Source organism: Colius striatus, chromosome 15, assembly GCF_028858725.1.
Source record: "Colius striatus isolate bColStr4 chromosome 15, bColStr4.1.hap1, whole genome shotgun sequence".
Lineage (NCBI taxonomy): Eukaryota > Metazoa > Chordata > Aves > Coliiformes > Coliidae > Colius > Colius striatus.
The window spans coordinates 10,051,900-10,064,012 of NC_084773.1; the positions used below are offsets into that span (position 1 = coordinate 10,051,900).

At 59.2% G+C, this 12,113-nt stretch overlaps 2 protein-coding genes across 2 annotated transcripts; both read left to right on the plus strand.

The window, feature by feature from the left end:
• Window position 1: 1 nt before the first annotated feature.
• HMCES (5-hydroxymethylcytosine binding, ES cell specific) lies at window positions 2-5,424 on the plus strand. Its single transcript, XM_062008120.1, has 6 exons — window positions 2-184; window positions 2,007-2,150; window positions 2,487-2,606; window positions 3,112-3,272; window positions 3,722-3,914; window positions 4,318-5,424. Exons 1-6 carry the CDS (start codon window positions 2-4, stop codon window positions 4,522-4,524), a joined length of 1,008 nt encoding a protein of 335 aa, XP_061864104.1. The 3' UTR covers window positions 4,525-5,424.
• Window positions 5,425-6,932: 1,508 nt separating this feature from the next.
• On the plus strand, window positions 6,933-8,544 carry LOC133626816 (histone H2A type 2-B). Its single transcript, XM_062008067.1, has 2 exons — window positions 6,933-6,965; window positions 7,043-8,544. The coding sequence occupies exon 2, from the start codon at window positions 7,109-7,111 to the stop codon at window positions 7,487-7,489; it is 381 nt and encodes a 126-aa protein (XP_061864051.1). The 5' UTR covers window positions 6,933-6,965; window positions 7,043-7,108; the 3' UTR covers window positions 7,490-8,544.
• The last annotated feature ends 3,569 nt before the right edge of the window (window positions 8,545-12,113 follow it).

Sequence of the window (12,113 nt, forward strand, 5' to 3'; positions counted from 1 at the left end):
GATGTGCGGGCGCACGGCCTGTTCGCTCGGCGCCGACAACCTCCGCCGCGCCTGCGCCTACCGCGACCGCGGCGGCCGCCGGCGCCAGCCCGACTGGATCCAGGCCGAGCGCTACCGGCCCTCCTACAACAAGGGCCCGCAGAGCAGCGGGCCGGTGCTGCTGTCCCGCCGCCACCTCCAGCAGGTACCTCCCTCCTCGCTTCGCCAGCCGGGGCCCCGGGCCGGCGGGTCCCGCTGCGCCCAGCCCGCGGGCAGGGCTGCGGGTCCCGCGCTGCTGCCGCACCCGGCCTGGCTGCCAGCGGCTCGCTTGGCTTCTCTGTGCTCGCTCGACCGGCCAGGGGCTCAATTTTCTAGTTGCAACGGTGTCTACTTTGTTAGTATCTACGTGTTCCTGGGGAGGGCGGGGAATCGGTGTCATCCTTTCAGCCTAGTGGCTGCCTGTTTTCTGCCAAGAAATGATATAGAAGTGATTAACTGTAATAGATTTTTCTCTACCACGTCTATAATTGCTCTGTTGGTTTTATTTTGTTTTACTGAACGGGATTTTCTCATTTCATAACGCTGCTGAGTGTCTCTAGCTCGCATTGGTAGAGAAAAAACCCCTCAACTTCCGAGCTGTAAGATAACTGTGCACCTGTGGTGACCGTTATCACGGCTAATTTAAGCCTCAACAGCCCTTCCCCAGCCCACCTGGGCAGCCTGAACAGCTCTCTGCATGCCCTTTGGTCTCCGCGTAAGAGGGTGCCCAGTGAACTGCTGCTCTTTGGTGCTCAGCAGAGTGAAGCTGGGGGCACTGAGCTGAAACACCCCAGTCTGGGCTCCCTCTGCACTTCCTGCCCTGCCCCGGGGCAGCGGAAGGGGCTGCAGCACTTTGCAGCCGTGAGGGCACAGGGGAGGGGGTGGGATGCCACTGGAGTGCCCTGGGTGCTGCCACTGGGCACCCTTTGCACCGTCTTTTCCTGCCTTGCGGGTCCTGTGTGGTTGTGTGGTTCCATTCAGCTGTTGCCACACGGGGTCTATATGCATCATAGAATCATGGAAGCATTTTGGTTGGAAAACCCTTCAAGCTCCTGGAGTCCAACCCCTCCCCTTACACTGCCCAGGCCACCACTAACCCATGGCCCTCAGCACCTCAGCTCCAGGGCTCTGCAATAGCTCCAGCTATTGGAGCTCCACCTCCCTGGGCAGCATGGCACAGGGGCTGACAGCCCTCTCAGGGCAACAGTTCTTCCTCATACTCCAATTTAAACCTCCCCTGGTGCAACTTGAGGACATGTACCTAGGTCAGTGCATACCTACACACCACTAGTAGGTATGTGTGCATATGAGCTGCAGTTTTGGGGAGCAAAGGCTACGAGGGCCAAGCTGAGCCCAGCTGTGCCCCGCCTGGGGCTGGCAGTGAGGGCAGAAAGCGAGAGCGCGGGAGAAGCGGAAGCCACGGGCGTTTCCATTGCCTGACAGCGGGTGACATGCAAAGCGTGAGCAGTGAAAGTGAGCCGGGCCCACAGAAATCACGTTATTGAAATGAAGATGGGACTTTGCACCCTGGGGCATGCTGCCTGGGCAGAGGGAGGCTCTGGGGACTTTCACACCAGCCCAGTGTCACCGTTTACTCAAGATGTGGGGACTGTGTGTGTCCAGGCCCTTCCTGGTGAAGCAAAACTGTGTTCGTGCCTCCAGAGCACTGTCAGACAAGCCTCACTGGGACACTGGGTTAGTTATTCCTGCAACACATTCCTGCACTTTCTGCTGAGGAGTAATTCTTATGGGAAAGCCATTACAAATAAGCCTTTGCATATTCTTAATTAGTAGCTTCTTCTGCAGGGCTTGTGAGGGGCAACCTTGCCAAGAGCAGAGACAGATTTGGTGCTGGAGCTGAGCCTCAGCTCAGCACTTGGCAGAGTGTTCCCCCCTTGCAAAGGGAGAAGCCTCCCTCTCAAGCTGTGGGGATGCTCAGGGTCCCTGCGCCGTGGCTCTGACCCGAGGTGTTTCTGTTTGTTCGGAAGGATGCCGACTCCTCCGAGCGAGTCCTCATGGACATGCGCTGGGGCCTCATCCCCTCCTGGTTCAAAAAGGATGACCCCTCCAAAATGCCGTTTAACACCTCCAACTGCCGCAGCGACACCATGCTGAAGAAGTCTTCCTACAAGGTGAGCTGCCCCTCTCTATGTGTCCAGCTTGAAGAGATCTTGTAGCTGGCAAAATTGAAGCATCTCCATAGTAAGGACCGGTCACCGTTTGCCTGCAGCCCAGGGCATTATGTCTGTGTACTGCAGAGCTGATGGGTTTCATTCCAATAGACCTGCCAAGGTTGCTGGTGCAGCTCATCCTTCAGGGCAGCGCAGACAGGGGTGTTTGTGCACCCTGCAGGGCGATTTGGGGAGCCCGAGAGGGAGCGAGAGGACTGGGTGGTCCCAGGAGCCCCGTCCCGGCTCTGCAGTGCCCAAGGTGGCTGCTCACTGCTCCTCGTGCTTTCTGTCCCACAGGGTGCTCTCCTCAAGGGCAAGCGCTGCGTGGTCCTGGCAGATGGCTTCTACGAGTGGCAGCAGCACAGCGGGGGGAAGCAGCCCTATTTCATTTACTTCCCTCAGAGCAAGGACGCTGCGGTACGGAGTCCCTCACCGTGTCTGAACACTCAGCCCCTGCCCAGCCCTGAGCCCTTGCGCTCCCTCCAAGTGCCCCCCTTCCCTCCAGCCATGCCCAGCTCTGGGGGCTGCGTTTCCCCAGGGGGCTGTGTTCTGTGGGCAGCGGTCTGTGCCGCTGCGGTCCGTGGCTGGGACCTGCCACAGCCTCCCCGCCGTCACGCTCACTGCTCCCCACGGGCTGGATATTTGCATGAGAGGGTGATGTGTCTCACAGGGGACTGGGCTGGGAGTTTCACTACCTCTTTCATCAGCTGAGCTGAGATGTTCAGAAGGGGAGGAGGATGCTGGCTTGCCTGGGGGAAGATGAGCCTCTAGGTACCTCTCCTGGAGTTACATCAAATTAGTAGAAGGGCTCCTGTCCATCACTTAGATCTGAGTCATTGACCTGCCGTGGCCCTGGCAAGTCTGCAATGCTTCAGCTGCCTGTGGGTCAGCACTGACTGGGGCGAGGGGCCCTCTCCTGCAGGCCGACGGGAAGGCGGGAGATGAGGAATGGAGAGGATGGAGGTTACTGACCATGGCTGGGATTTTTGACTGCTGGGAGCCGCCGTCAGGAGGAGAAGTGCTGTACACTTACACTATCATCACCGTGGATGCCTCCAAGGATGTGAGCTTCATCCATCACAGGTAGTGAGAGTTGGCAAGGGGGCTGCAGGGCATTGAAGGGAGGAAAGCTGTACTCATAAACACCAGTCTGGTGGCACACAGGCAGGGAGGGAGTCCTGCCTTCTCCTCATACCCTCGGAGAAAAACACGCTGTTACCAGCTGGTTTTGGGTCACCAGCTCATGCCCTTTCTGTAAATCCCTATCCTTGTGCCTCAGTGGGTAGCAGTTGGAGTTGGATCACTCTGGAGCTGGATCACTCTGCCTGAGCAGGGCCTGGCAGTTGACCCCACTGCCTGTTCCAGCAAAGTAGCTGCCTGAGCCAAGTGAATGCATGCTCTGCCTTGGGAAGAGCATCTGCTTCACTTTTCCCCTGAGCTGCTGGCTCCTTGCTAACTTACAAGCCTGGCTTTTGTCACCCTGCTCTGCCACGTCAGCACTGGGCTGTGGCTCTGACTGTCTCATTCCCTAGGATGCCAGCCATCCTGGATGGGGACGAGGCCATCAGGAAGTGGCTGGACTTTGCTGAAGTGCCAACCCAAGAGGCGATTAAACTTATCCAGCCCACAGAGAACATCGTTTTCCACCCAGTGTCCACCTTTGTCAACAGCGTCCGCAACAACGCGCCCGAGTGCCTCGCGCCCATCGAGCTGGGAGCCAAGAAGGTGAGTGCTGGCAGGGGCTTGGCAGGGACACCTTGGCCACGGTGACGTCGCTGAGCAAGGAGAGTGCTGCCAGGCTCTGCAGGGGCAGCAGTGGGCAGTGTCTGCAGGGCATGCCTGTGCCTGGTGCTGGAGTGCAGAGCCCGAAACAGGTTCCCTTCACTCTGCTTCCAGAAATAAGCTGTCGCCCTGTGCCAGGATTTCTGTGCCAAATGAGGCAAATTCCATATGAAATGGGGCTTGGAACAAACCTGTTCCCTGCAGCCCAGGGAGTCTCCTGCCTGGTGGCAGGCAGGGCCATTGCTCCAGCCTCCACATCCTGCTCTGGATCAACTCACGCAGTCAGCTGCGTGCTCTGCTCTCGCCATGCTTCTGACTTCTCTCACACGGTCTTTTATCTCTCCAGGAGGTCAAAGCCACCCCAAGCAGCAAAATGATGCTGGGCTGGTTAAAAAACTCCCAGGAGAGCTCTCCCCAGAAGAAAGAAAATGATTTGCCCAAGTGGACAAGTCAGTTCATCCACAACCCTTCACCCAAGAAAACCAGCGCAGGTATCCTGCAGCAGTGGCTGGGGAAGGAGGGAGAGCCAGCTGCAAAGAAGCACAAGGCTTAGGCACTAGCTGGGATGGCTGGCCATCCTTTTTCTTCCTGGTTTTCCTAAGCAGATGAGGAATGGTTTTTTTTGGAAGGCTTTGCAGGCTTGTGTTGAGATTCTCAGGTGTTGAGCTGTTGTCAAAGTTTGTTATCTCTGTTCTCTGTGTTTTCTTAAAGGTTGGTGTTTGTCTTTAAATGTTTTGGCTTTGTCTGGTGCTGACAGGAGTGAATATAACCTGCTGGCCTCCCTCCCTGCCAGTCACTCGTGCCAAACAAAGATAAAGCCCTGAGAAGCTTCTCAGCCTGCTAGGGAGGAGAAGCTCCTTCCTTCTGCCTGTGTTCATAGTTTGTGTCTCCTTCTGTTTGCTTCTCTTTTCCCTCTTTCTTCTTTGTATTAAACTGATACCTCTTTTCCATTTAATTACCTATTGATTCTGTACAAATTCTTTTCTAATGCTCTCATCCTCAAAGGATGGCTGCAGTGCAGAGGGGCATGAAACAACTACTAGGAAGAAATCCCAGGCTGGTAAGATCAGCCAGAGTGGCCCTGCTCTGCACCAGGGCGATGTTGAGGCAGTGCCTGGCAGGAGCTGGGCTTTGCCTGGATTTCCCTGCAGGCAGTGGAGTGGGACAGCAAGTCCTGGTCACGTTGTTTGTACAGTCATTTTGTAATGAGATTTGAAAGACAGAGAGGATTTTCTTGATCTGTGGAGGGATGTGCTCTGCCGTGTTCATAAAGGTCATTCATTAAAGCCCAGATAACCCAAATGCCGTTACAGAACAGCACAGGGCAGTGGTTCTTGAGGCTGGACAGAGCCAGATGTTCTAGAACAAAAGCTTTACATGGTGGGACCCTTGCTGGAAAGCAATACTTTTTTTTACTGGAAACAATAAAATGAGATGAACTGGCTGACTGGTCCATGCCTGTTTCTGTGTCCCTTTTTCCTAGTGCAGCCCCATTGCTCCTGTTTCACAGGCGGAGCTCGTATCTCCTCTCTGTCTGCTGAGGGAGAGCCCAGCTCACTGCTGCTGAGCCCTCAGGGTAGCGGCAGGTCTGTGTTGCTGGAGGATTTCCAGTTGCCAGTGGAAAATATTCCCTGGGGATTTATTTTGGGGCTCCTCTCAAATGATCTGTCCCAGGGGAGCCGTAGGGGTGGCCGTAGCTGGGCTTTGACCCTGGGGAGGGACAGCAAAGCCAGGGCAGGAGCTGCAGAATGGGCACCCAGGGAGCCCCAAGCACAGAGCTAAATCTGTCACTCAGTCCCTCGCGTGCCACAGAGGCAGCTGAGCCCAGAAGGGCTCCTGGCTTATGGGAAGCTAGGGCTGGATTAGGATTTCCAGACAGAAAGCCTGTTGCTAGCTGGCTTCTCATCATTCCCACAGTGACCTGAGGCAAGAGAGTCGCTGCATTAGCAGCTCTAATTAGCAGCTCAGAGTAAATAGGTCTGTGGGTGCCAGGACTATCGCCCCAATGCCTGTCCTTTCTCTCCCTACCTAGCCATTGCTCCTCCAGGGTGAGTGGCTCAGCTGCCCTGGCCGTCAGTGCTAGCTGCAGATCAGCCTCTTCCAGAGGTCACTGGCTCATCTCAAATTCATTTCAGGTCTCCAGTTGCTGTGGAGGCACTGAAGATGCTGAGCAGAAGTGGGGGATGCTCACCTTTCCTTGCTCCGGGGAACATAATCCTTCCCTTGGGGAGGCAGGGGTGATGCCAAGACAGGCTACAGCCTTCAGGCTGTCAGATTCCGCAGCACAAAAAACCCCAACCTTTGCTGAGGCTTTAAGGAAGAGTGTAATTGCTGAACTGTACCATCTTTAAACTGGAGCCTGGCAGCAGCTGCTCCTACCTGGCAAGGAGGCGACTCTGCTCGACCTGCCATAACCTGGCCCCAAAAACTGGCTTGTGAGCAACTTTCCCCTTTGATGCCTGATGCTCTGGCAAAGAGGCTTGCTTGAGGTTGGGGGGTGCTCCGGGAGGTGCAGAACCCCCGCGGTTGGTTCTGCCCCCCCGGAGCATCTCTCTGCTCACGGGCCCTTGCTCCCAGAGGCATCCTGCTGCCCGAGGAGTGGGGGTTTTGGCAAAGCAAAAAGGGCAGCGGGTGGGGAGCGGCGCTGCTGGGACACCCACGGGGGCCCCGGCCAACCCCCGCTCACGCCCTCGGCACAGCCAGGAAAGACGCTGCCGAGGCGCGGGGAGCGGCGGCTGCGGCCCCGGCCCCGCACACGGGGCGCTCCCCGCCGGGCGCTGCCCTGAGCACCGGCCCCGCGGCACAGCCGGGGCGCTGCGAGCCCTATGCAAATCAGGGATCGCCGCAGCGACCAATCAGCGCCGCGCCGTCGGCGGCAGCAGCCAATGGGAGGCGGCGGGCGGCGGGGCGGGCAGCGATATCCGCGGCGCGGCGGCGGCGGCGCTGGTAGTGCGGCGGCGGGCGGCGCGCAGGGCGGAGAGGCGGCGGCTGCGGGTAAGGGCGGCAGCGGCGGGCAGGGACCGAGGCGGGGGGGGGATCCGGCCTGCGTAACCGCGTTTGTCTCCCTGCAGGCGCCGGGACCGTCTGTGCGCGGCGCTTCTCGGGAGGCGGCGGCGAGGGGCCGCTGCCTGCCGACCATGTCGGGCCGGGGGAAGTCCGGCGGCAAGGCGCGGGCAAAGGCCAAGTCGCGCTCGTCGCGGGCCGGGCTGCAGTTCCCCGTGGGTCGGGTTCACCGGCTGCTGAGGAAGGGTAACTACGCGGAGCGGGTGGGCGCCGGGGCGCCGGTGTACCTGGCGGCGGTGCTGGAGTACCTCTCGGCCGAGATCCTGGAGCTGGCGGGTAACGCGGCCCGCGACAACAAGAAGACGCGCATCATCCCGCGGCACCTGCAGCTCGCCATCCGCAACGACGAGGAGCTCAACAAGCTGCTGGGCGGCGTGACCATCGCCCAGGGCGGCGTCCTGCCCAACATCCAGGCCGTCCTGCTGCCCAAGAAGACACAGAGCTCCAAGAAGTGAGCGCTGCCTGTCCCCCACCTCTTCCCCCCCCCCACCCCCCTCACCACTGCCCCACTGTCCTCTCGCGATGGGGATTGGGTTCCCCTTCCTGTCCTCCAGCCTGGGCTGGAGGGTGAACCCTGGCAGCACTCCACCGGCCCTCCACTAGTCCCCCCAAGCCTCGGCTGTGGTGGGGTGCTGGGAGAGCATGGAGGAGGTCAGGCCCCGCTTGTGCCCCCACCCTGCCCCTCTTCCCCCTGGAAGAAGTGTTTTTGGAGGGGGCAGCTGGATCATAGCTGTTGGCAGCAGTGGCGGCATCTGGAGCTGTACGGCCGGGTCACGGTGCAGAGCCCCTGGGTGCTGCCCTGAGGATTGTTTTGGCTGCCGTGGGGATGCCCAGGGGCAGCCCTGCCTGCCTCCCCTGGCTGCCAGCCTGGGGCTGTGCAAGGCTCCCCCCGAGCTGGTCCTGCTCGCCCTGGCATGAGGATAGGACTCGCTGTTGCTGCTGCCCACTCTCCCCCCCCACCCCCCAGCAATGCCGTCCCGGCCGCACTGCAGCGGGGAAGACAGAGCGCTGGGAAATGTGAAAAGGAGGAAAAGTTTCTCCATTGGCAAGAAGTGACTGTTGTCTTAGTTTTGTTCCTGGTAAAACTAGTGCATCGCCTACTGTAAAGAAGCTCTGGTCCTATTTATTTTAAGGTCTGTTGTTTTGGGGTTGCTCCCTGCAAAGCCTCCCTTCCCGCAACTCCCTGGCTCGGTGGGTGCTGGGGGGGGTCTCACAGGCCGTGGGTCCTGCTGGCGGGGTGGGCTGGAGGCTGCGGTGACGAATCCCCTCAGAGAGCGTCGCAAGGTCAGGCGCCCGCCGGGAGCGGGAGCTGCCATCTTCTGCCGTGGCTCCCCTCCTCTCCCCGCTGCAGAAGCCCTTCGTGTCGCTGAGAGCCACCCTCTACCCTGGTTGCACTTCTGGAAATGACATGCTGTGTGTCTCTTTTTTTTTTTTTCTTCTTCTTGTTGCTGTTTGTTTGTTCAACACCATTTCTGGTTCTGAGAAATAAAGTGATGATGATCTGTGTTAACTGTAACCTTCCATGGATCAATACTTCTTTGGATAAACAACCCTGGAGTTAGTATTCAAGCCTTCTCTTAGGTAGGACCCAATTTCCTGAAGGGCAGTGTGGGTTCTGTGGAGCCTGAGGCCAGCTGGCTGTCCCGTGACGCCTGGAGGAGCTGCTGCAGAGCAGTTTTGCTCAGTGCCCAGAGCAGCCCGGGGCTGGGAGGCCCACAGCCATGGCAGTGCCTGGGCACTCAGACAACAGGCAGGCGTGATGTGGGTTTAACTTTAAACAGAGCACCTTCTGTCTCTGTGCTGTAAGTAGCATGTGTGCAGCCTATGGAAGCAGCTGTTAATTTTGTAGATGAGCAAATTTACCCTGGCTCTCAGTTTATTTATTGCCTAGAGTAGATTAACCTCATCAGAGGGTTTTAAGAAGGGGTTTCTGGATGTGGGTGTGGTGTGTTTGTTACTGTTGTGCTAGTGGGGATGCAGATGTGTTCTGGGGTGCCCTGACCTCAGGTGGGTGGGGGCAGCTCGGCACAGAGGGGTCTTTTCCTTCTCCAAAGTAACTGTTGGCGATGTAGAGATGAGATGTCCTTTCTGCTGCCCAGCATGGTGGTCAATGTGTCTTGTTCTCTCCCTGTTTTCTCCAGGCAGGACCAGTGTTCTGTACAACCCAAGTGTGCTTTGTGTTTCTTAGGAAAATGCATAACTTGTGATACTGACAAGAGCAGTGCAAAGCCAATGTGATTAAACTGGTTCCCTGCTGAATGCTGTCACGTGCTGTGTGTTGTGGCCTCCCCAGGCCTCCTGAGCCTGGCAGCGGTCGGTGGGACTTGGCTCTCTGCTGGCAGCTTGGTGTCTGGGCTCAGTTTTCTCCAAGCAGAGAAGGACTACCAAAACACCAGACCTGGCCTAGCAGTGGTTCTGTGTACCCTTCACTCTGACAGCCTTTCCCTACCCTAGGGAGCAGATCAGGCCCCTCTCTGGGTTTTCTCCCTGCGCACCAGCAGTGGGAAGCCTGAGCTGCCCCCAGGCTGGGAGGACTGAGGCTCTCCCTCTGTTGGGCATCTCCCGACAGTTTGGTGTCTGGTGTGCAAGGCAGAGTTGGTTCCTGCTCAGGTTTTGAGGAGGAAGGTTTGTGGGAAGCTGAGACAACTTCCTGTGTGGTCAGAGTTGGGTGCTGATGAGTCTGTGCTGGGCTGTGGAAACTGAAGGTCAGGACTGGAGCTGCAGGGCAGTGTGCTGCTGCCTGGGCCACAGAGAGAGGCAGAGCTGAGCATTAAAGGCTTGGGCTGTCCCAGGGCAGAGCTGGGGCTGCTGTGCTGGGAACTCAGTAACCACTGTGGCTGTGGGGTGGCTGAGGGCCATTGCCTGAGCTGCAAAGGAGCTGGTGACACCCATGGTGCCCTGGGCACTGAGCTCCAGCTGGGTTCTGAACTTCCTCTGCCATCTGCTTGCTGGGCCAGCTGGGAAAGGAAAAGGAAATCCAGTCTGTCTGGCCAAGCATTGCTAAAGTGCTTGGCCTTTATCACCTCCTAACCCTCGCATCTCACATTGTCACGGCTGGGAGAGTAGAACTCTTGGTCTTCATTAGAAAGCTGGGTTGGACTTTGTCACCTTGGCACTTCCAGAGATGGCTCTTGTGGCTTTTTTTGGGAGGCAGTTGTTGCTCCTGGATCCAATCAGAACAGTTGAGTTCATAAAATGTGAAGGACTTGGCTGAGTACAGCCTTCAGGGATGTCACATGAGCCTGAAAGGGTGTTGGTTGGTTTCTGCTTCTGTCAGGGAGAGGGCAGGGGAGCTGCAGGGCTCTTCCCTGCCTCCTCTGGGGCACCTGAAGGGGGAGGTAAGAACAGGCCTGGCACCTCTCTTCTGCGGGAGGCTGTGTGCCTCACCAGCCCTGTACCTCTGCTCTGGGACTGGCTGTGTTGGGGTGATGAGCCACTGGCCTCTGCATGGCCTCAGGGCTCATGTTTCTCCCTGGAGCCTGGCCCTCAGGGCTGTCAGCAGCTCACAGCTCCTGGCAGGCCCAGCCTGTGAGGGAAGGTGCCACCAGCTGCCTGACCAAGCTGCACCAGCACAGGAGTCACCTTGCTGCCTTCCCTCTGCCCTGTACCTGCCTGCAGAAGGGCTGCTGGTGCTTTCCCTCCTGAGTACTGCTCCTTACAGGCTGGCTGCCCTGCAGGTGAGTGCCGATGCCCTCAGCTGAGCCCCTTGGGAGAAGGGGCTGTGCCCACAGCCGTGTGAGTGCAGCCCACTGCATGTGGCAGAGGGGACACCAGGCAGCCCACAGTGGTGGCATCTCCCACTCTTTAGAACCTGCACTGTCATCTGTTGGCTGAGGAGATGGTGCAGATGGGTGCTGGTGTGCAGCTGCTCTTGCAGTGCCTCTGGGCACTGGAGCCTGGTGTGAGCTGTGCCTGGGCAGAGGCTGAGGGCTGCCCTCCCCTGGCTGCTGCCTGTCCTACATACAGACACCCACCCCCCACCCAGAAGCAGAACACGCTTGGGCTCTGCAAAACTGGCTGCTCCTGCTGAATTTAGTTGAGGGACCTTTCCTCAGGGACTAGAATGTGCTTCCCTGCACCCTGCTTGTGTTCTGAGGGATAACACAGCTGCGTGGGGACTGTGCCCTGTGCTCACCTGGAGCTGTCCCCAGGCACTGGCTGGCACCTGTCCCTCTGTCCCCTCTCAGGCGAGCCTGGTGCTGATCCCAAGTGTGTTGATTCCCTGATTTCAGCACAGAGGAGGGGTGGCAGCCGTCCTGGGGTGATGCTCCAGCTTGGTGCTCTCTTCCCTTGCTGGGGGAGGTAGCTGAGCTGGCCGTTGCTGTGAGGCTATGCCTTGGCTGATGGCTGGATGGCCCCAACAGCGCAGGGCAAACGTGTGGGCTGGGCTCCTTGCCCACCCCTCACGTTGCTGCTGAGGGTCCTGGGTGTAGGGAGGGCGATGAGCGTAGGGGAAGCTGTGGGCTTCCCCGGCTCTGGCAGGCGGGTGAATGAAGATGGCCCAGATCCCTGGCAGGGTTTTATGCAACCTCCCTGGTGTGAGCTATAAATAGGCACAGCGGCCATGGAGGCGCGGGGGGAGGGAGGAGGGCGGGCTCGGCTCCCAGCGCCTTCCCCGCACCGGCACAGCGGGAGCTGCATCACGGCTCCGGGCTGGGGGGAAAGCTCCCCGCGCTGGGGCTCAAAGGGAGGGTGCACATCCCCGCTAATCCGGCTGCCGTGAGAGCAAAGGGCTCCGGGCTGGCGGCGGGGTCTTTGCTGCGGGGTGTCCCTTAGTGCAGCCCCCCCGTGCGCAGCCGCGCAGGGGCCGCTCCCGCGCCGGCTCCTGAGCGGGGGAAGCCGCTCTCCGTGCCCTGGCGGGGCTGCAGCCCCGGGGCCTCCCCGGTGGGGGCCGCTGCTGTCTGTGCCCGGGCTCCCGAGCGGGGGGAGGCTGCTCTGTGCCCGGGCTCCCGAGCGGGGGGAGGCTGCTCTGTGCCCGGGCTCCCGCGCGGGGGGACGCTGCTCTCCGTCCCGGTTCCTGAGCGGGGGCCGCAGCCCCGGGGCCGCTCCCGCCCGCTCCCCGCAGCCCAACCACAGGCG